The 23,894-nt window shown below is 37.3% G+C and overlaps 1 protein-coding gene and 2 pseudogenes across 23 annotated transcripts in view; 1 reads left to right on the forward strand and 2 right to left on the reverse strand.

Moving 5' to 3' along the window:
• ATXN2 (ataxin 2) overlaps positions 1-23,894 on the forward strand; it is a 100,483-nt gene that overhangs the window by 11,848 nt on the left and 64,741 nt on the right. For all 23 annotated transcript variants that reach the window (XM_074321343.2, XM_074321354.2, XM_074321339.2 and 20 more), the window contains exons 2-5: positions 20,565-20,601; positions 21,772-21,831; positions 22,314-22,385; positions 22,950-23,100. In XM_074321343.2, the coding sequence (XP_074177444.2) occupies positions 20,565-20,601; positions 21,772-21,831; positions 22,314-22,385; positions 22,950-23,100 (320 nt within the window). The remainder of the gene's footprint in view (positions 1-20,564; positions 20,602-21,771; positions 21,832-22,313; positions 22,386-22,949; positions 23,101-23,894) is intronic.
• On the reverse strand, positions 15,354-19,262 carry LOC141569261 (tRNA-splicing ligase complex subunit RTRAF pseudogene; annotated as a pseudogene).
• On the reverse strand, positions 16,673-16,800 carry LOC141569308 (U6 spliceosomal RNA; annotated as a pseudogene).

Below are 23,894 nucleotides of genomic sequence, written 5' to 3' on the forward strand. Positions count from 1 at the left end.
GGATTTCGGAATTGAATGGCAAGTATTTATTTAATTTTGAAGATAATTGGCAAACTATTTGCTAAAGTAACTGTACTATTTTGTATTCCCCTCAGCAGTGTATGAGATTTCTAATTGCTCCAATTCCTTGGCAACACTTGGTATGTTAATCTTTAATTCCAGCCATTCTGGTGGCTGTGCCGTGGCATTTCATTGTGGTTTGAATTTATTTCTTTAGTACCTAATGATATTGAACATGTTTTCTTGTGCCTGTTTCTCATTTGTGTCTCATCTTTGGTGACAAACTATTTGGGATCTAACTTGTTTGGAAGTAAAGGAGCTTCTGTATTTGCATTGCCTTCCTTCTAGATTTAGAGCATCTTGAGGACAGGGACAAGTGCCTTCTACAATTTTGTATACTTAGTAAATGGTAAATTATTTGTGGGTTATGTGCACATTGGTTTCATTATTAAGCAGATGTATTTACCCTGCCACGGAAAAGCTGTCATCTCAAGAGGAACAGGGCATTCATTTTACAGGCAGCATACCATAAACTGTGTGTGTGTGTGTGTGTGTGTGTGTGTGTGTGTGTGTGTATGTACCTCCTGTTCGCTAGGCTCTGGGGCACAGTAATAAACAAGCCACATAAGCTCTCCTTTCCTGGAGCTCATATGCTCATGGAGGTGACAGAGCAGAAAGTTCAAACCACCCCTGCTACCTCATGATATATTTTGAGTTGCTAATTCTTGCTTCTATTTTATTAATTATTGGAAGGAAGTCTTTTAGATGAGGGGGGGGAAACTGCTTTCTAGTCTGGTATGTTGCTAACGGTCTTATTTTTTTTAATGCTTTAGGGACGGCCACTGGGTAGTCACAGAAATCAGTATGTTTGAGAAACCTCCTGGTCTTAGCTTGTGAAAGTTGATTAGGGTCATAATTGAAAGGGAGGGGGACAACAGTTATTTAGTGGACCCCCACCATGAGCTTTCCGTTCTGCTAGGGCATATATGTGTGTATATACAATTTCCCCCCATTTGATTATCACACAATCCTATTAGATAATATGCTGCCCCATCCCATTTTACCCATGAGGAAGCTAAGGCCCAGGGAGACTAAGTGTGGCCTGTTTATATTTACTCAGCTAGAAAGTGGCAGAGATAGAATGACTTACTATAGTTGTATTTACGATCTCTGGAAAGGTATATACAAGTGAGGACAGAAGAAGAAAACTGGTGATGGATTTAAGGAATGTTACAGTTAACCCTTGAACAGTGCAGGGGTTAGGGGTACCAACCACATGCACAGTCAAAAATCTATGTATAACTTTTGACTCCTTCAAAAATTTTCCTACTAATAGCCTACTGTTGACTGGAATCCTTACCAATAACATAAACAATCGGTTAACACATATTTGATATGTTACATGTATTAATACTGTATTCTTACAATAAAGTAAGCTAGAGAAAAAATGTTAATACAATTATAAACATTTACAGTACTGTACATACTTATTTTTAAAAATTCATGTACAAGTGGACCCACATAGTTCAAACCTGTGTTGTTCAGGGGTCAACTGTAGTTTATTATTTTAATTGACAAAGAACTTGAGCCACTAGCGTCACTGGGTGAAGGAACATACTTCAGCAGATTCCTTAGGGTGAAAAATGGAGAAGAAAATGGGGAATTTGCATTTGTGACAGATATGGAATTAGTTATTCACAGTCTATAAATGTTAAGGAAGTCTGCATATTTTTAACCCAATCCACAAGGTCAGAGAATAAATAAGAACTCTATTATAAAAATTTTTCCCATATAAAACATGTTAGGAAAAAACTAACATTTCTGAGCCAAGCGGTAGTAGTAGCCATTTTTCCAAAGGAAAAAAAAAAGTTCAGATATTTGTGATGTGAAAACGGTTTATGGAGAACTTTATATAATGATAATTACCATTTACTGTGTGCCTATTAGGTTTTAGGACCTGTGCCAAGTGCATTACTTATATATCCTTTAATCCTTACAACAGCCCAGCCTGTCAGGTTGGTAGTGCCATATCCATCTTACAGATGAGGAAGAGGTGGTTCAGAGAAATGAAGAACTTGCCCAAGGTCAAAGAGCTAGGAAGTGATGAAGCTGAGATTCTAACCTTGTAAGACTTCAAAGATTTTGCCTTTAATAAGTGTGCGCCACTGCTTCTTGTATCACTTTATGACAAAACAAAAGCCAATAAAAATCAGTGAAGAAACAATTCAGTCATTGTTATCCGTAAAATAGTTTCAATTACCCATGCCTTAGTCCTGGCAGTTCTCAATTTATAAATGAGTCTGGATCCAAACGTTTATGGCTTTTATGTTAAAATTTGGAGACAGTGTTATAAGTGGTGGTTGGTTTTCTGCACCTGCCTACTTTATCAGATAGTCAATGGTAACCCATAATTAATTTGAAGTAAGTAGTAGTACCATATCGTGGGCTAAGGCATTTGTGGCTTGATCTTAAAACTCCAAACACCACTTAAGATGTTTTTAGGAAAATGAGAGTGTCGAACCCCCTTTTCCATCTCCATCCTGTGTAAGTCATGTTAGAGGCTGCATGGCCATGGGGTTAAGATGTCAGCAGCACACTTTAGTCCTCCAAAAAGAACGGTATTAAATATTTGAGGAAATGATTCCTGGCCTCTGTGGCTTTAGGGAAATTTCTGGCTATGCTGCAATTATTTATCATGTTAGGCGATTCTCTACATTTAATTATTTTGAATATTTTTAGCCTTTATTTATTTACACCCCCCCTTCCCGCTTCCTGCTTCCCCTATTCAAGCCGTTGTCTCTCAGTCTAGTTGTGTAGGACACAGCTTCCTGGCCCATGCTGGTATTATGAGCCTTGCACTTCCCCCCAAGGTGGTCAGTCATTGGTCGGTCATTGGTCGGCACCTCACAGTGGCTCATGGTAGCTGTCGCCGGCTGCCGGCCTCTCCTGGCAGCACATGGTAGCTCGTGGCAGCATTCAGCAGCCCGCGGCAGCACTTGTCAGCCCACTCCCACCTCTGGCTGCTCATGGCAGCCCACGGCAGCCCAGCTCCAGGGAGAGCTGTTGTTCACAGTCTTAGCTGTAGAGGGTGCAGCTCACTGGCCCATGTGGGAATCGAACCAGCGACCTCAGCGTTAGGAGCACAGCGCTCCAACCACCTGAGCCACTGGGCCGGCCCACATTTAATTCTTAATCACTGCAACACATTCATTTTGCCCTCCAGTTTAACCTAGTCTACCATTTGGTATTAGACTTAAACTTCTGTTGGGTCACCCCTCTACTCAAAAGTCACCTTGGGATACCAAGCCTGAGGTTCTATTCACCTTCAAGGCTTTCCATGATCTAACCCAGGAGTTGGCAAACTTTTTCTGTAATGAGCCACATAATAAGTATTTCAGGCTTTGCAAGCTATATAGTCTATTTTTTGGCATATTTTTCCTTTTTTTTTTTCACCCTTTAAAAATGTAAAAAGCATTCTTAGCTCTGGGCCATATGAAAACAGGCCACAGGACTGGGTGTTTGCTGACCCTTTATATAGAACCTCATTTTATCTTTCTAGTCATGTTGCTCATCAATTCTTCAAAATAGAATCCGCATTTAAATCAAGATGGTCTTTCTCATTGCTTCTGTAGGTACCACCTTTCAACCCTGTTTGTGATTCCATCATTTCTGCCTTTCCACATTTTCGTAATAAGATCTAGCTCAAGTCTTCCATGAAACTAATTCTCATTTATTTTTCTTTTTATTAATACCTGTAGAACTTAGGTTGTCCCATATAAGTCAGTTTTCTTAGTTGAGAACACGTTCCATGTTTTTGCTGTGAACTAGAGGAATAAAATGGTTGATGTTTTCCCACAAACTATTTTATGGAGAATGCCTCAAGTTACTTTTTCTTCCATAGTGTTCCTTTTCTGTGGCATCTTATTCCCCTGCCTCAAATCTGAATTTTAGACTTGGAAGCTTGCATGTGACATCATCCTGTCTCGTCCTCTTTAACTTAACAGAGGAACAAGAACTGTAAATGGCTTGTCCAAAGTGCCATAACAATTCAGGTTGCGATGGAAGGCAGGTTGTTTCACTTTTGTTTGAGTTTCTTCCTCTGTGAAATGGGGATGGTGAGGATTAAAGGAAAGTGTATGTGTAAAGTGCTTAAATCAATGCCTGGCGTCTAGTAAGTGCTTAGTAACTTTTAGCTGTTGTTATTAGCATGTTTGGAAACCAGTGAAAAACTGCATGAGCAAGTTAAGGCTGAAAAGTGGTGGTGGTGGGTTTGGAGTAGTGCCGTATGAGTGGATACAGGTTAGCATTTCATTGAACTTGTATGTATACTGTTCATTAATGAAGTAAAAATTGGAAGCTGTCAGACTGGGACAGTTAAGAGGAATGAAACGTCTCTGCTTCTAAGTGACCTTGTGTATTGGGGCAGCAGGCATGCAGGTGGTGTCAACTGATAGCTCTGAGGAGGGAGGGCGTGCCTGCCTTGGGTGCATGGTGAAGAGGAGAAGCTTAGGAATGTGGTGAGCATTGAGATTGCTCTTGCAAAATGAGAGTCAGTTTTTATTAAGACCATGGGGGGAAAAAAGAGGAAGTCCCGGGCAGGGACAAGTTTGTGCTGAAGCGCAGAGATGCTATAAACATGGTGTGTCTATAAAAACTTGACTCATAGTGTGGTAGAAGAATTGGAGGAGGGTCTTACTGAAAGCAGGGAGACGTTTGGAGGCGCTTGTAGTTAAAGAAATGAAGTAAGCTTGAAATGAATACTAATAAGAATTTTTCAATAGAAAGTTTCAACATAAAAAATAGAATAATGAGCCTTGTGTATCTGTCACTCACCTTCAGCAGTTACCACAAAATGGCTCATCTTGTTTCACCTACACTCACCTCTTCCCCATTATCACTTGTCATTTTGGAAGGGATTAATCTGTTCTGAGGCCTCAGGAAAGATGGACTAATGGCTAAACCATGGCAGTCTTGAGTTCACTGGAAGGAAGCAGTGTTGGTGCATTAGCCAGAGAGGATGAATGCTTTGGAAGGTGGGTAGTGCCTGGTGCTGGCGAACCCCAAGGAGACAACTGGAACCGCACTGTCCAATACGGTGGTGACTGTCCATCCACATTCAGTGCCTATTGAAATTGAAATTTAATTTAAAATTTTACTTCCTTAGTCTCCCTAGCCATATTTCAAATGCTCAGGCACCTCATGTGCCTACTGGCTAACATTGGGCAGCACAGATCTAGAACTTTTTTTTTTTTGTCATTACAGAAAGTTCTATTGGATAGCACTAGACTTGAGCCCCAAGATCCATTTTTATCCGAGTCCTGCGGAGCTTTTGCTGTGTCTAGGTCATATCTAATTGTGCGTGTCTTTATGGTCAAGCCCCTTATCTCTTCCTTTAAATAAAGCTTCATGTGAAGAGATTTTTTTTTAATAAGTCTAGTGTGTGCTGGAATATGAGGAAAATAATTGTATTAGCTAACAATTATTATTAATGTGCCAGACATTGTTCTTAAGCCAAACTATCCATATGGAATATTATTTAATTTTCACAACGTTATGAGAAGATACCTTTTTGTTTTTGAGAAGGTACTATTTTCAATCACCATTTTATAAATGTTGAAATTGAGACACAAAGAACTGAAGTGATAGGTTAATGTCACAGAGCTGGGAAATAATAGGGGCCAGAATTTGAATGCAAGCAGTTTGCAGACAAGTGAAATTAGTTCTTGTGGGAATGGTAGTTGTTTTGAAACATTGATTTTAGGTGATTATGTGACGAGGTTAATCTGGTAGTTTTGTTCTGGGTAAATTGAGAGTTGCCAGACCAACTCAGTTTGCTAAAAAAACTGGGTTGTCATGGCCTGCTCCCCGCTGCCACCTTATTTGACTCATCTTTTCAGTGAGGAAATAGTTATTCAATAAGTATTAATTATAGAATTTCCCTTTTTAATAAAAAACTGAAATGGGAAGAACAGAATGACTCACTTGAGTTAACTAGAAGAGCTCCAATTAGATTTCTAGTTTTTAGTTGTCTTTTCTCTTGACAGTTGTAGTTTTTCTGTACTATAAAGAGAAATTGAATTAGCCAATAGTTCTCATAATTCACAAAAACTATACTATATTCTTAATTTATTCTGCAATTTAAGAGTACTTACTGTGTGCCAAGCTCTCGTCTTAAGCAAGACCTGGGCACACAGTGGGGAATGAGATAGATGTGTTTGCCCTCATGCTGTTTATATTCTGGGGGTGGAGGGTGGATGGAGACAGAAAATAAACAGATGAACACAATAAAATTTTAGATAGTAAGCAGTATGATGTATTAATATTACTTAAGTATTAAAATGGTGATGTAATAGTGGTTGGGGAGCTGCTTTTGATGGGGTGCTCAGAGCAGGCCTCTCTGAGGAGGTGACATTTAAATGGAGAGACAAATAACAAGAAGCAGTCGGCCATGTGAATGTCGGGGGGAAGAGCATTAGCACAACTTTACTGGAAGGGGTTTGGAGGTATGGAGTATTCTTACTATGCCAAAAAAATATTAGTTATATCTATGCAACTAGTCTGGTTCTACAAATCTGGATCAATGAAATATTTTGATTGTATAAATCTCTTACCCAGGCCTTTTGAAATAGTTGTAGAAAGTAACAAATGACATATAGCGGTATATTGTTGAAAGATGGTGATGAGTGAGCAGAATGGTGAAAAATGAAGAAGGAAAAAGTTCTATAATTACATTATGTGATGACAGTACCAGCAGAAATTGCATGGTTCCCTCCCCCCAAGAATTTTGAAAGAAGAGAATTCTTAGATTACTTAATGTGTTTCAGTTATTAGGAGTAGTATAGGACTGTTTGTATATGTTTTTTTTTTTTTAAATATTTTTAATTTTTCAATTACAGTTGACATACAATATTAGTTTTAGGTGTACAACATAGTGATAAGACATTTATATAATTTGCTAAGTGATCGCTAAATCTAGTACACATCTGACACCATACATAGTTATTACCAAATTGACTATAATCCCCTGTGGTCTACTTTACATTCCCCATGACTATTTTGTAACTACCAATTTGTACTTCTTAATTCCTTCCCTTTCTCCCCATCTCCCTAACCCCACTCCTATCTGGCAACCATCAAAATATTCTTTGTATCTATGAGTTTGTTTCTGTTTTGTTTGTTTATTTTGTTTTTAAGATTCCACATATAAGTGACATCATATGGTATTTGTCTTTCTCTGACTTATTTCACTTAGCATAATACCCTCTTGGTCCATCATTGTTGTTGCAGATGGCAAGATTTCATTCTTTTTTTATGGCTAATATTCCCTGGTATATATGTACTTCTTGATCCGTTCATCTATTAATGGACATTTAAGTTGCTTCCATATCTTGGCTATTGTAAAGCTGCAATGAATATATGGATGCGTATGTGTTTTTGAATTGGTGTTTTGGGTGGGTTTCTTCAAATACTCAGAAGTGGAATTACTGGATCTTTCTTTGTCTCTTGTTATAACCTTTGTTTTAAAGTTTCTTTTGTCTGGCATAAGTATTGCTACCCCAGCTTTTTGTTTGTTTGTTTCCATTTTCATGAAATATATTTTTCCATCTCTTTCAGTCTGTGTATGTCTTTCCATTTGAAATGAATCTCTTGTAGGCAGCATATGTAAGGGTCTTGTTTTTCTTACCTGTTCAGCCATGCTATCTTTTGATTGGAGCGTTTAATCCATTTACATTTAAAGTAATTGTTGACAGATATATAGGTATTGCCATTTCATTCATATTTTTAATTTTTTTTTATTCTTAAAGAAGTCCCTCTAACATTTCTTATAGTACTGGCTTGGTGGTGATGAACTCCTTTAGCTTATTCTTGTCTGTGAAGCTTTTTATCTCCTTTGATTCTAAATTATAGTTTTGCTGTGTAATCTTGGTTATAGGTTCTTCCTTTTTATTATTTTGAATATTTCATGCCAATCCCTACTGGCCTACAAAGTTTCTGTTGAGAAATCAGTTGACAGTTTTATGGGAACTCCCTTGTAGGTAACTACTTTACTCTTGCTGTTTTTAAGATTTTCTCTCTGGCATTTTAATTATGGTATGTCTTGGTGTAGGCCTGTTTGGGTTCATCTTGTTTGGGACTCTGCACTTCCTGGGCTTGTATGTCTATTTCCTTCACCAGGTTAGGGAAGTTTTCAGTCATAGGTTTTCAATTCTTTGTTCGTTCTCTTCCTCTGGTACTCCTATGATGTGAATGTGGTACGCTTGGTGTTGTCCCAGAGGCCCTGTAAACTATCCTCAGTTTTTGGATTATTTTTGCTGTTCTAATTGGGTGTTTTCTGCTATGTTGTTTTCCAAATTGTTGATTTGATCCTCTGCATCTAATTTGTTGATTCCCTCTGGTATAGTCTTCATTTCAGTTATTGTATTCTTCACTTCTGTCTGGTTCTTTTTCTTATAAAGTTTTCTATCTCCCATTTTTATATTTCTCATCTCTGTTGACATTCTCACTGAGCATCCTTATAACCAGTGTTTTGAACTCTGCACCTGGCAGATTGCTTGTCTCCATTTTGTTTAGTTCTTTTTCCGGAGTTTTGTTCTGTTCTTTTATTTGGGAATCCTCATTTTGGCTGCTTCCCTGTGTTTGTTTTTTTTGTATTAGATAGAGCTACTATGTCTCCCAGTCTTGGTAGAGTGGCCTTATGTAGTAGGTATTGTGTGGGGCCCACTAGTGCAGTCTCTTGGTCACCTGAGCCGGGTTCTCCAGGTGTGTCTCTTGTGTGGGTTGTGTGTGCTCCCTGTTGTAGTTGAGCCTTGATTGCTCTTGGCACATCAGAGAGAGAGATTGACTCTCCGGCTGATTGGTTGTGAAGACTGGCCATGGCTACAATGGAGGTGCTGTTGTGCAGGGGCTGACCCTGTGGGGAGCAGGATTCGCTTCAGCAGGGTTCCTGCAGAGCGTGCCCTTTGGGTGTGTCATTTGTGGAGGTGGTTGGGTAGTGCTCTTGTGTGGTCTGAAGCTGGCCACCAGGTGTGTTGGTTCTGGGGCCTCTTGAGAGGGGCTCTGGTGCCGGCCAAAGTCAGCTGCTACCTGTGCCTTGCCCGGGGCCACTTAGTATGAGCTTCAGAGTGATCTGCAGATGGTTGCCACTTGTGCTTGGCTTGGAAGTGCCCAGGGGAGGCTAAGCTGCAAACTGAGGCTGGCTGAGGCTAGTGCTGGGTTTAGGGCTGCTTAACAAGAGATATGGGGCCAGCCGAGGCCAGACGCTGCTTGTTTAGGATTTGTGAAGCTTGAGAGATTTTAGGAAAGTCCATAACTTGAGCCAAGAGAGGCTGTTTGAATAGACAAGCCACTGGAAGTGGCTTGGATGGGCCCACAAGTCGAGTGTGGCGGGGTCCCGGGGAGTCACTAGGGCAGGGCAGAAGGTCTTAGTTATGCTTCCATAGACTCAGATATGGCACCCACTTTTGTGTGTAGCTGGGTAGGAGGAAAGCCCAACAACGGAACAGTGGTTTCTGCCAGCACTTCTGTCTGGGACAAAGCTGCGCCTCCAGCCCTTGCCATGAAGCCAGACAGTTCATTTCCTCCTGGTATGTCCTTGGCGCCTTTCGAGCTGCTGCCCCAGTGCTGGAGTTCAGAGTGAGTGAGTCCATCCGCGTGTAAGTCTGTGCACGGGCCCTTTCAGGGGAGCACCTGGGACTCCAGTAGCCCTCCGGCTCACTCAGCCACAATCTCTGGTGGTTTTCACAGCCAGAAATTAAGGGGACTTCTCTTCCTGTCACTGGAACCCTGGGCTGGGGAGCCTGGTGTGGGGCTGGGACTTCTTGCCCCTCAGGGGGAACCTCCCCAGCCAAGATATCCCTCTCGATTTTCAACTGCCAACGAGGATGTGGGACCAGCCCATTTGGCATCTCTGCCCCTCCTACAATTCTCCGTATGGCTGCTTCTGTGCTATGTCCTTAGGTGTAAGACCGCTGTTCCGCTAGACTTCAGGTGGTTCTCCGTGATGGTTGTCCTGTAGTTTAGTGGAAATTTGATGTGGTTGTGGGAGGAGGGTAGCGTTTACCTACTCTACCATCTTGACTGGAAATCTGTTAGTATATATTTTTACTTGTTAATTCCAGTGATGAATGAGACAGATAAAATATACATACGAAAATATACATTTTGAACTTTCTGCCCTAGACATAACCTCTGAAGTGTAAGCTGCCTGAAGGCAAGGCTGTGTTCACCTTACTCGTTTTATAAATAATATGTTAAATACGAAGTTTTAAAATGGCAATTTTTGAGGGCTTGTCTATGCTAGCCTCTTTTATTTTACAACTCCAGTGAGGGATAATTGACATACAATAAACCCCACATTTAAAAATGTAGAATGTATTAAGTTTGGGCTGTGTGTGTGTGTGTGTGTGTGTGTGTGTGTGTGTGTGTATTTTGCATGTTATGGTATTTGATACTCAACAACCTTGTGACTTATTTCCATTTTAGAGATAAGCAAACTGGGGACCAGAGTGGTTAAGTAACCTTCCTGAGCCACAGTAAGTGGCTGAGTCAGAATTTTAAACAGAGTTGTCTGAAAAGTGGTAGAGTAGCCCTTTGGGTTTTAGTATGCCCTCTGTTTTTAAGCACTGCGCTTGGGGGTCCTGGTGCTTTGGGTTTCCTGGGTTAGGGAATGCCTGAGATCTCTTCAGTAATATTTACCTACAGTCCCTTAATATTTGTTTCTTCTGCTGTTGGTGTATTGATGTTGTCCTTTGCAACTGAAAAGCTCTTTAGGGATCAAGTTCCATTCATCTATTTTTTCATATGTAGTTTGTGCTTTTAGTGTCATGTCTTAAGAATCCAATGCCAAATCCAAGATTTACTCTATTTTTTTTTAAAGAGTTTTATAGTTTTAGCTCTTATATTTACGTTTTTGACTTAATTTTTATATATGATGTGAGGAGGGGCCCAACTAGTACATTCTTTTGCATATGAATATCCACTTGTCCTGACACTATTTTTTGAAAAGACTGTTCCTCCCCTCATTGAGTGCCCCCCATTGAATTGTTCTGGCACTCTTCTTAAAAACCTGTTGACCATACACGTAAGAGTTTATTTCTGTATTATTAATACTATTTCATTGATCTGTGTATCTGTCCTTATGCCAGCACCGTACTGTAGCTTCCCCAGATTATTTTGAAGCAGTTCCTGACGTGTCATTTCTTTTGTAAATATTTCAATATATATCTCTGTAAGAGAATGGAAGTTTAAAAAAAAATACCATTATCACATGTAAAAATTAACATTAATTCCTGAGTATTATTTAATGTCCAGTAAGTTCATATTTTTTTGTCTCTTTTAAAAAAATCAACTTTATGTAAAAACTATGTATAGTGTCAGATGGGTACTAGACTTATGGGGGTTCACTTCATACATTATATAAATATCTAACTAATACACCGTGCACCTGAAACAAAAAACTTTACAGAGATGTAATTTACATACAGTGAAATTCACCAATTTAAAATGTACAATGTACTGAGTTTTTAGCATCCAGATTTATTTAGTTATAATTTGCATACCATAAAATTCAGTCATTTTTTTATGTGTACATTTTAGGTGTTTCTTTGGATCTGCCTTTAGTTTGGGGAGTGGCAGGTTTTTTGAGGTATGATTTATAGAATAGTAAACTCACCTTATGTAAAGTTTTTTGAGTTTTGACAAATGTGTAGAGTCATGTTAATGAGTACCACAATTAAAGATACCATCCTGTAAAATTCCTTCAGTGCTTTTATATTAAATCCCTTCTTTTCACCCTTAGTCCCTGAGCGTCATTGATCTGATTTCTGTATCTATAGATTTACCTTTCCAGAATGTCAGATAAATGGAATCATGTATTATGTAGCTTTTTGTGTCTGGCTTTTTTCACTTAGAACAGTACTTTTGAAATTTCATCCATGTGTGCAGCATGTATCAGTAATTTTTAACTTTATAATTGACTAGTATTCCATTGTTAAGGGTGTACACTCTCCCCCCCCCCCCCATATCCATGGGGAATTGGTTTCAGGACACTCCTCCATCCCCAAATCTGTGGATACTCAAGTCCCTTATGTAAAATGGCATAGTATTTGCATATAACCTACGTATATCCTCCCGTATACTTTAAATCATCTCTAGATTACTTGTAATACCTAATACCCTGTAAGCGCTGTATAAATAGTTGTTATACTGTATTGTTTAGGGAATGACAAGGAAGAAAAAGTCTGTACATTTAAGTACAGATGCAACCATTGTAGGCCTAACTATGTAGTATACGTCAGCAACAACCTAACTTTGAAAAATATTTATCTGCCATTGGTTGAATCTGCAGATGTGGAGCCCACTGATACAGAGGGCCGACTGTACTACTGCAGTTTGTTTATTCATTCACCAGATAATGGACATTTGGGTTGTTTTCAGTTTTGGGCTATTATGAATAAATCGGCTTTGAACATTCTCATTTATTGCTCTTGAATAATTACCTAGGAATGAGATTGCTAGGTTGTATAAGTATGTTTAACTTTATAAGAAACTGCCAAACTTTTTTCCAAAATGGCCGTTCCATTTTCCTTTCCCACCAGCAGTGTATGAGTTTCAGTTGCTCTGCATCCTCTCTAACAGTTGGTAGTGTCCGTCTTTAATTTTACCCAATAAATCATATTTGGTTAAATGAGTCCATTATCAGACATATGTGTTGCAAGTATTTTGTCTGTGAATTGACTTGATTTTCTTAACAGTGTCTTTCAAAGAATAGAATATTTCAAAGTTTGATGAAGTCTAAGTTATCAATTTTTTGCTTTTATGGTTTGTATTTTTTCTGTCGTGTCTGTAATCTTTCTCTAGCACAAAGTCATGGAGATTTTCTCCCATGTTTTCTTTTAAAAGTTTTATTTAAACCTTTCATGGTTAGGTCATTGGTCCATTTCTAGTTAGTCTTGCTAAGCTCTCTTATTTATAGTAGCTTTTTCATATATTGTCTTAGGATTTTCTGCATAAATGATCATGTTGTCTTTTAAACATAGTTTTCCTTCTTCCTGTCCAATCTTTGTGCCTTTTGTTTCTTTTTCTTGCCGTTATCACACAAGTTAGAACGTCCAGTTTGAATGTCTCGTCATTTTTTCTTTTACAGTTTGTTCTATTCCGAATTCACATGAGATCCACAAGTTGTTTGATGTGTTTCAAGTCTACGTTAATCTACAGTTTAACCCTTCATCATTTTATGATAGATGGTTTTGATTCAGTGATCAGTACAAACTTCCTGCCCTTGTGCAACTTGCTTGTAGCATTGTCATCAAATATACAGTAATAAAATACTTTGATTTTTTTTCAATAGGTGGACCAACCTCAATTGAATTCTGTTGTGAAGCTTAAAAATAATTAAATGAGAATAACAGTACTTTTATGACATTTATCAATTATGTATACATTAAACTTTAATGAAAAGTATTTAATACTATCGAGAAGTTTCTTTTAGAAGTACTGGTTCATGTAAAACATCAATCGACTTTATTTTTAAATTGGCAGTTATTGACACTGCAGTCACATTTTATTCAGTGCAGAAGTCGACAGACGTCTTGTAATGACCCAGATAGTATTTTAGGCTTTATGGGCCATGGAATTTCTCTGATGCATATTCTTCTTGGCTTTTCTTTCTTTTTTTAAAAACAACTCTTTAAGAACTCAGAAACCATACTTACCTTAAAGGCCATACAAAAACGGATTGTGGGCTCTAGTTTGCTGACCCTTGATTACAGAATGATTACTTTGAAATTTAGTTCCCGAACTTGTTGCAACTATGTTGCTAGTCTTTTTTTGATGTCAGAGGGAGTATTCATTGTGAATTTGTACCGACTGAACAGTTAACCAAGTTTAGTGTTTGGAAGTGCTGAAAAACCCACGTGAAAAAGTTGGACGATCTGAACTTTTCAATAATTCATGGCTCTTGCATCACAACAATGTACCAGCTCATACAGCACTGTCTGTGAGGGAGTTTTTAGCCAGTAAACAAATAACTGTATTGGAACACCCTCCCTACTCACCTGATCTGGCCCCCAGTGGCTTCTTTCTTTACCTGAAGATAAAGGAAGACATTTTGATGATATTTAGGACATCAAGGTTAATACTACGATAGTTCTGATGGCCATTCCAGAAAGAGTTCCAAAATTGCGTTGCAGAGTGGACTAGGCATTGGTGTCAGTGCATAGCTTCCCAAGGGGAGTACTTCTAAGGTGACCATAGTGATATTCAGCAGTGAGGTATGTAGCACTTTTTCTAGGATGAGTTCTCAAACTTAATTGTCCGACCTCGTGCATAACATAAAAAACTTTTAACCATTTTTAAAAATTATTTTTATTAAATTTATTGGGGTAACATTGGTTAATAACATATAAGTTTCAGGTGTGCAACTTTATAATACAACATCTGTATACTCTTACTGTGTACTCACCACCCAAAGTCTAGTCTCCTTCCTTCACGTTGCCCTCTTTGTCCTGTCCCTACCATTCTCTTATCTGTATCTATGAGTTCTTTTTTTGCTTGTTTTTTCGTTACTTTTTTTGGTTTTATATCACACATGAGTGAAATCTTACAGTTTTTGTCCTTTTTTATCTGACTTATTTTACTTAGCATAATTCTCTTAAGATCCATCTGTGTTGTTGCAAATGGCAATATTTCATTTTTTTATGGCTGAGTAGTATAACCATTTTAAATGTAGTTTAGTGGTATTAAAAGTACATTCACATTGTCGTGGTACCACCACTTCTGTGAAGTTCCAAAACATTTACACCCCAAAAGGAAGCCCTGTCTATACCCATTGAGCAGTTGCTTCCTATTCCAACCAGCCCCTGGCATCCACTATGCTACTTTCTGTCTATGAGTTTGACTACTTAACATACCTCATATAAGTAGAATTGTACAACAGTTGTCCTTTTGCATCTGGCTTATTTCACTTAGCATGTCTTCAGGGTTCATCCATGTTGTAGCATGTATCAGAACTTTGTTTGTTTTTATGGCTGAATAATGTTTCATTTTATGAATGTACCAGATTGTTTATTCGTTCATTTATCAGTTGACATTTCAATTTTTTGTGTATTGTAAATAATGCTACTGTGAACATTGGTATACAAATGTCTGTTCAAATCCCTGCTTTCAATCATTTGGGGTATTCCGGGAGTGCCAGAAAAAAATGTATACAGGTGGACACTGGTCAATGTTGCTCAAACAGTAGTTCACCGTCATCAGAAGTGTCTGGACGCTGATGGGAACCACTCCGAGCACGTCTTGTCATTGCAGAAGTCAAACGGGACCTGTATTCATCTTTTGTTTTTGATATATATTATTACAATATTAATACAGTTTTCTTAAACTGTTTATACATTTTTTCGCATCCTCTGTATATTCAGAAGTGGAATTGCTGGATCATATAGTAATTCTATGTTTAATTTTTTTTGAGGAACTGCAATACTGTTTTTCACAGTAGCCGCACCATTTTACAATCCCACAAGCCAGCAGTGCACAAGGGTTCCAATTTCTCCACTTTTTGCCAACATGTTATTTTCTGGTTTTTTGTTTGTTTTATAATGGCCATCTTAGTAGAGGTGAAATGGTAACTTCATTGGTTTTGATTTGCAGTTTCCTAATGGTTTCCTAATGTTTCCTAATGACTAGTGATATTGAGCATCTTTTTCATGTGCTTTTTGGGTAACTATGTAACTTCTTTGGAGAAAAGTTTATTGAAGTCTTGCCCATATATTTTTCTTCACTTTCCCGAATTCTATTAAAGAAAAAGCAATGATGATAAATCTCTAGAATATAGTCAATTTTCTAGGACTCTACACTCGAAAAATGTGACAGTTGATTTCCAGACACATGCCAGAGTGTACGTGGTTCCCAATTGTACTAAGTAGGTGAGAGGCTGAAATCCTAAAATGTTCATCTTCCAACTTTCCCCAGTCTGTGGTCTGCCTTTGGCTCGGCGGTAATTGCCTGAACAGCTACTATGGCGTCATTAATTTTTGTCTGTAGCTCCCTGAGCTCTTCTGTGTGCAGCGATTGTAGAATTTAAGCAGCTTCATCAAGATTTGCATCTCCTGTGTCAAAACCAAGAATATGCTTCTCTAAAGCAATAGACAAGCCCTCTTTTGTGTGATTTGCTTTAGCAACTGCATCCTGTGTCAGGCTCTCCTGGATCAAAATGTGAATTTCCGTAAGCATTATCAGGTAATCACCATGCTGAATGTGAAGAAAGCCAAAGCCATTACACTAGCCTTAAAATAAGAATTACTAACATCCAAATTGATCAGTGGCTCTGCATTTTTAGTTGCATTGTCAGCATTTTTTGTATTATCAGGTACCACCACGTCCTTTTATTTTTCAGTCTTATCTCCATATTCAAGCCTAATCATTAAGCCAGTCAATTGTTTCTTGTCATCTTGAATCTTGAAAGGACGATTAACATATCTGAGATACTTTTCTTTCTTTTTTTTTTTTTTATTGGTTCAGTCCAAATATTTTTAAATAAAGCTTATTGGGGTGATAATTGTTAGTAACGTTATGTAGGTTTCAAGTGTACAATTCTGTAATACATCGTCTATACGTCATGTTGTGTGTTCACCACCCAAAGTCAGTTCTTCCATTACCATATATTTGATCCCCTTTTAAAAATATGGAACGCTTCACGGATTTACATGTCATCCTTGAGCAGGGGCCATGCTTGCAGGGGCGAGCACTATGAGATGCTTTTTTTTTTTTTAATTTTTATTGGGGAATATTGGGGAACTGTTTTTCCAGGACCCATCAGCTCCAAGTCAAGTCATTGTTTTCAATCTAGTTGTGGAGGGCGCAGCTCACTGGCCCATGGGGGAATCGATCCGGCGACCTTGGTGTTATGAGCACTGCGCTCTAACCAGCTGAGCCATCCGGCCGCCCTGAGATTCTTTTCAAAGAACTTGGGCCAGGTACTGCTGTGGATGTTTCTTAAATTACCTCTGTCTTCAGTCTTGTGGTGTCTGATTTTCGGGTCTTCAAGCCAGACAACAAAGTTTCTAAATTCTGTTTCATCTTTGTAGTTGAAGCCAGCAGGGTCGTGGTAGTCAGGGGCCCCTCAGCTTGTGTCGGAACATCATCCCTGCCTCTCGCTCTGGTTCCCCGGGCTTCAGGCTTCTGCCGGGAGAGAGGCGAGGCGGTGCCTGCGCACACGCACTGGAGACGCAATGTGAGGGCCAAGTCTTGCCCATTTTTGAATTAGGTTGTATTTTTTTGTGGTTTAGTTGTAGGAGTTCTTTGTGTATTCTGGATATTAACCCCTTGTCAGGTATGTGATGTGCAAATATTTTCTCCGATTCTGTGGGTTGTCTTTTCACTCTGATAGCATCATTTGCACATAAGTTTTTACTTTTCATTAAGTCCTTTTTATCTATTAATATATTTTTTTCTTAGGTTGCCTATCCTTTTGGTGTCACAGTTGTTAAATTCAAGATCATGAAGACTTTGTTTTTTTTCCCTAAGCGTTTGATAGTGTTAGCTCTTAAATTTAGGTCTTTGACTCATTTTAAGTTAATTTTTATATGTCATGTAAGGTAATGGCTCAGCTTTATTCTTTTGCACGTGGATATTCAGTTTTTCCAGAATCATTTGATGAAAAGACCATCTTTTCCTCATTGAATGGTCTGGACCCTCTAGTTAAAAATTAATTGCCCGTATATGTGGGGGTTTATTTCTGGCCTCTATTCTTTTCCACTGGTTTTTATGTCTGTCCTTACACCAGTACCGCACTGTTTTGATTACTGTAGCTTTGTAATGTTTTGAAATTGGGAAGTCACACTTAACTTTTGATTTATGTGTATCTTTAAATTTATACAAATTTTTCCTCCCTCCATGTTTTTTTTTTCTTCCTCTTGCCACTTATTTGTTGAAGAAACTGTCACTGGTTATACTGCATTAACCACATTCTGGATTTACTGATTTGTAACCTCATGGTCTCACTTAATATATTCTTCTACCCCATGTTTCCTGTAAACTGGGAGATTTGCAAATTTGATTAAACCCAGGTTCCAATTGCATCACATCAGACAGCACTTTTTGTTTTAGTTAGGGAGATTGTAAAAAGCAGGCAGAATGATATAATTAACTCCTCTATAGCTGTCACCTAGCTTCAACACTTACCAACTCATGCCAGCCTTATCACAACGCCATCAGTTTCCTCCCTCCTGTATTATTTTGAAGCACTATAAACGCTGTATTATTTTTATAAGTTTCTTTATATTAATTTGGCATTTTGAACCACAATTTAACCTCATATTTTAACTATTAAAAGCTCGGAATCCTGCATATTGTTGTTTTGTTAAATCTGACCCATCCTATGAGTACATTTAGGACTAGAATATAATCTTGGCTTTTTTTGTGGTTCAAGTTTTGTTGTTATGAAATATTAGGATGCTTTGTTTCAAAATATTAAAGAAAAATAAAAGTAAAGCATAATCTGAGTGGATCCAAAAAGAAAACTACAAGAATGAATTTGGGCTTTTCTCAGTTTCAGAGACTGCTGCTATGATACGCTGACATTCTCCTTTGGTGTCCAACCACCTGGTAGATCAATGGAAACCAGTGCTTTCTACACTCGACCACTTTATATCACTGTCTTTTATTACTTTCCCTATTGAACTATTTGTTCTGAGTAAATTCAATTGTCGAACCCCTTGCTCTTTATTAGTCAAAGATTTAAATATATAAATAAAAAAATAATGAGACTTCTATAATGGAGTTTTATTTTTTAAACTCTTAAATAGTTTTGTGAGGATGTCACATGAGTTTAAGAACATTAAATTGGTGGCATTTGTTTAAGTCTTTTAACTGTCATCTTAGCAACCACTAGATAAGATACTCCTTCTAAGAAAGAATTAGCCATTTTTTTAGTCTTTGGCTAGAGACAGCAAATAAATAGAAAAACCCAATAAATTCAAATGATGTTTGAAAAATGTAGAAATTCAGGTAGGCTTAATTGTGAGGTTACTTTTATTCCTTGTGATGTAATTTCAGAGAGGCAGCATAACCTAGAAATGAAAAGTCTGGACTTTGGATCACCTGATTCAAATACCAGCTCTACTGCTCATGAACTGGTTGATTTTGGTCAAGATGTTTAACTGCTAAGGTTCCATTTCCTCACCCCTATAATGTAGGGTTGAGAGATTTGACATGCTTACCATAGTATCTGGTTTGTAGTAAGTTCTATAAATGGTGTTATTGGTCATATTCCTTAGACTTTAGGAATTTCTCTCTGCTGTGTGAGCAGTTACAGAATCAGAATGTTAGAAATGGAAGGAGTCTCAGAAGTGATGTGGTCCAAGACATTATTATTATTATTATTATTATTACTTTTATTGGGGAATATTAGGGAACAGTGTGTTTCTCCAGGGCCCATCAGCTCCAAGTTGTTGTCCTTCAATCTAGTTGTGGAGGGTGCAGCTCAGCTCCAAGTCCAGTTGCTGTTTTCAATCTTTAGTTGCAGAGGGCGCAGCCCACCATCCCAAGTGGGAATTGAACCGACAACCTTATTGAGAGCTCGCGCTCTAACCAACTGAGCCATCTGGCAGCCACTCAGGAAGCTCAGCAGCAGCTGGTTGTCTTCAATCTAGTTGTGGAGGGCGCAGCTCACTGGTCCATGTGGGAATCGAACAGGCAGCCTTCGGCGTTAGGAGCAGGGCACTCAACTCCTAGGCCGGCCGTCTTTGAATGTTTTAAGTTTGTAGTTGAATTTGAGAGTTGTGATTATTTTATTAAAATGAAATTCCAGTCCTGTTATTCCAGACTAACTAATGTTTATGAGGAATATAACATTTCACTTTATTAATGTTTTTATCATTTCATAGGGGCCTAATCTTTTCCAATGGAACAAGCCTTAGGGTATATTATGTTCTATAATTAAATTAACTTGAAATGGAGTCCACATTACTGGAAATTAATTGACAGCCAACTTTGGTTTACTGCATTGTTTCAGAGGGAGGGGTCGGCAGGGAAAGGCCCTGTTATATAGATTCTGACAGAAGCACTTATTAGAAGTGAAAGTGCTTTGAATGATTTAACTTATTTTCAAATTTTTTTTGCAGTTGTAAATATAGTACCTATTTCTGGAGGTTAGGGGAAAATATGGGAGGTGACCTAGTGTCATTCAAGTCAGCAGTAAAATTTATATTTTGCACCTGAGTAGCTTTTTATAACAGAGGATTGGTTACTTTTTGAGTAAAGATTATTGTAGTTAGTATTGGTTATTTCTTCCAGTAGTCTGTTTTTATTTTTACTTCATTTATTTGATTTTGATCATGTTCACTTTTGTTCTTTCTTCCTCCTTTCCATGACCCATACTGTTCTGGGCCTCTGAGCCAGCAAAGCACAGAGCTGTGCTTCAGTAGCTTTTATACGTACCATTAGAGGTCCAACCCCATAGATTACCTGTGCTGTATTTGAATGGAAATATAAGATATTTTAAATTTGAAAATATTTTTTAGCTTGTTTAGCCTGTTGAATTTAATAAAAATAATATTTAATTTTTTCAGAGGTCGAAACAATAGCAAAGGACTGCCTCAGTCTTCGGTGAGTAACTTGAATGTTATTTGTTTGGAAAAATTGGTAACTAAAATGTGATTTTTAAAATTTTTATTTATTTATTTTGATAAAGAGGATAGTTTATTAAAAGCAAAGGCTCAGAGCTCTCGAGTGGGAGGGGGTCCCAAATGGGGGTGCCCCTAAAATGTGATTTCTAAACCATAGGCCAAAAGCCAAGGGAAAAAAATTCCTTATCTTGAGTTTTGTATGAGATATCCTTTCTAGATCAAAATTGTTAACTGTATGTATTGTTTTTGATGATGACTCTGCATAAAAAGTAAATATTTTTCATGCATAATAATAAGTCATTTGTTCTTTTATAAATAACTGAAGGCAAATCTGAATGAGTAACTCCTAAAAGATAAATGGGACACCAGAACTGGAGTTTGCTCAGCTATTTAGGTTTTTGATTTTGAATTAATGTGCTATCATTTATTTCATGTTTTTCCTTTGGCTAGGGCCTTTTGGTTTTCAATTTTGGAACTTTATCAGTGAAATTAAACTAGGCACAAAAGGGAGAAGTTGTAAGTTCCATGTGGTAGAAGAAATAAATAAGAAGCTGTCACTAATTTTTGAGACTTTATTGGACAGATTTTCTTCTTTAGAATCAGGAGGGCACACGCTGTGTAGTATGTAATAAGCAGTTGTGTGGCCGGTTAGTCCCTAGAGCTCGGTCACTGATAAATATAAGCTGAGAGAAGATAGCAAGGGTCTTCTACAAAGGTGCCCCAATTCCACCCCATTTATTTACTAAGATATCTTAACCTTCTTTACAGATTTGAGAGTTTTGATGCATACAATCGTGTAACCACCAACTCAAGTCAAGATAATAGAGCAGCTCCATCACTTCCAAAAATCCCTCATCCCATTTTGTAGTGAACCCTGTTCCCCCAACCATTGATTTGTCTTCTGTTCCTATAGTTTTGTCTTTCTCATACATGCAAGTTCACTTTTGCTTTTTTGTGTCATATATAGTCAAAGCATTGTTAGTTGATATGACTGATTTCATTTTCGAAAACTTAAGCTTCTATTCTCTAAGGAAGCAAAACGTATGGTATTACAAATCTAACTAAATGTTTTGTAGCAAAATAAATGTTAACTTTAATGTGTATACAAGGATAAATATTGATTGCTAATAATGTTTCCTTAATATTCCAGATTTCTTTTGATGGAATCTATGCAAATATGAGGATGGTTCATATACTTACGTCAGTTGTTGTAAGTGATCAGATTATTGGGGAGAAACTGCCTTGGGAGTGGAATAAAGTAATTTCATAAAATTAAAATGTAGATGAATAATTATATAACATTTCTTAGGTTATGTTTAATTAGGATAATTTAGAAAAAAGCGATTAGAACTACCCCGGTTATTGTAACTCAATAGAAAAGCATTCTCGTCGAGCTGCTGTGTACAAAATAGTAGTAGTTGTCCTTAGTGCATTATCTTGTCACCTAATAAAACTGGAGTACGAAATACTTAACTTCAGTACTTAAGTTCATACTGCAAACTGTGAGCAGGTCCTCCTGAAGCATTTTGAGAATTCAGTGTATTGTTGATGTTTTAAAATTTTTTATTGTCAGTAAATACCTAATATGTTGAATGAAGCCTGATGAGCTATAAAAAGTAAATTGAAAATAAATTACCCCTATGACTGAGTAACATGCTTTTTTTTTTTTATAAACTAATTGTGTATTTTTAGGGATCCAAATGTGAAGTACAAGTGAAAAACGGAGGTATATATGAAGGAGTTTTTAAAACATACAGTCCTAAGGTAATTTTTACTCTTTTCTTTGTTAAATGTGAAACCCCATGAATCATCAACTGCTGTATAGTTTGTATGGCTTCCAGACAGTGTCTAGTAGTTTCTGATTTAACAATTTATAGTTGTGAGGTGGGTATGTTTGTCACATTTTCATGCTCAGTGCTTTACCTTTAAATCACTTTTTAAAACCACTTTGAATGATTTTGTTCTTAAATTTAAAAAAGTGATTGTTTTATAGTCTGTTTATGTAGTCAAAAAGACTTCTTGCTTTTTGTGCCTATTAAAATATTTTGGCCTTTTCAAACACTGTGAGCTAGAAGAGGGACTGGGTAGTTCATTATTTCCCCTTTAACACTATTAATATGCTGAAGACAGATCATGCTAGAAGAGAGGATTTTTGAATGATGTAATGGATAACAGGAATTTCTGAGAAAAAGAAATGATTATAAGGTTCTATAAGATGGATTATTTTTGTCAAAAGCATATAAGAATTAGTACCCTGCTGTGCTGAAGAATTTCTGTCAAATTTTATTTTATAAATGTTTGAATATTTACTCATGTTTTTCATTTTAGTGTGATTTGGTACTTGATGCTGCACATGAGAAAAGTACAGAATCCAGTTCAGGGCCAAAACGTGAAGAAATAATGGAGAGTATTCTGTTCAAATGTTCAGATTTTGTTGTGGTACAGTTTAAAGATATGGACTCCAGTTACGCAAGAAGAGGTGAGTTTTGATCTCCTAAATATGTTTCATGATTTATAAGATTATTCAAGCAGACTCTCTACATTGATCATATGGACTTTTAAAAAAAAAAGAAATATGGGCTTTTTAGAATAACTTGATTAAGACAAATGGGAATGTTACTGCAATTTTGTTGGAAAGTATTTAAAACTTCAGTGGAAGATTAGTATTTTTAGTAGAATAAATAATGAGAGTTTGTGTTCTAGTAAAATAGTTTGTAAAGGATTTTCTACAATTTCGTGGTTAAGAATGCTACTGATTATACTCAACTGGAATATTTCTTGTCCCATTTGTTCTACAATGCTTTAGTTTGTAAATTTTTCGTTTTATAATGCTTATAAATAACGTTTATAGTTTTATTATGCTTATAGTTCTATAAATGCTTTAGTTTTATAATCTGGAAAGAAATAAAAAATACAGGGCTAAGGGAGAAAGGTAGACAGCTATGGATAGAAAACGATTGTCTAATGAAGATGAAAATGGTAAAGAAGGTGAACATGTATATGTAAAAGGACATTCAGAGTATGGGTCCATGTTTTGAGAATATGAAAGTGATGATGTAGTTATATTAAAATTTAGTATGTTTTTAAGTGTTTGTTGAGGAGAAAAACAGGAATTGCTATTACTCATTTGGAGAGCACACTGCTGTGCTGAGTGTTCAATAACGTATTCAAAGACTCTTCTAGGCAAGTTTTTGAATTTGGTTCTAAAATTTTTTACCTTGTTTAACCTTTAATTGATTTTTCTTTAATCAAATTCTTTAGTTAGTTTTATGG

This window comes from Rhinolophus sinicus, chromosome 9 (assembly GCF_057876585.1).
Source record: "Rhinolophus sinicus isolate RSI-liver-muscle chromosome 9, RSI-T2T, whole genome shotgun sequence".
NCBI classification, from domain to species: Eukaryota; Metazoa; Chordata; class Mammalia; order Chiroptera; family Rhinolophidae; genus Rhinolophus; species Rhinolophus sinicus.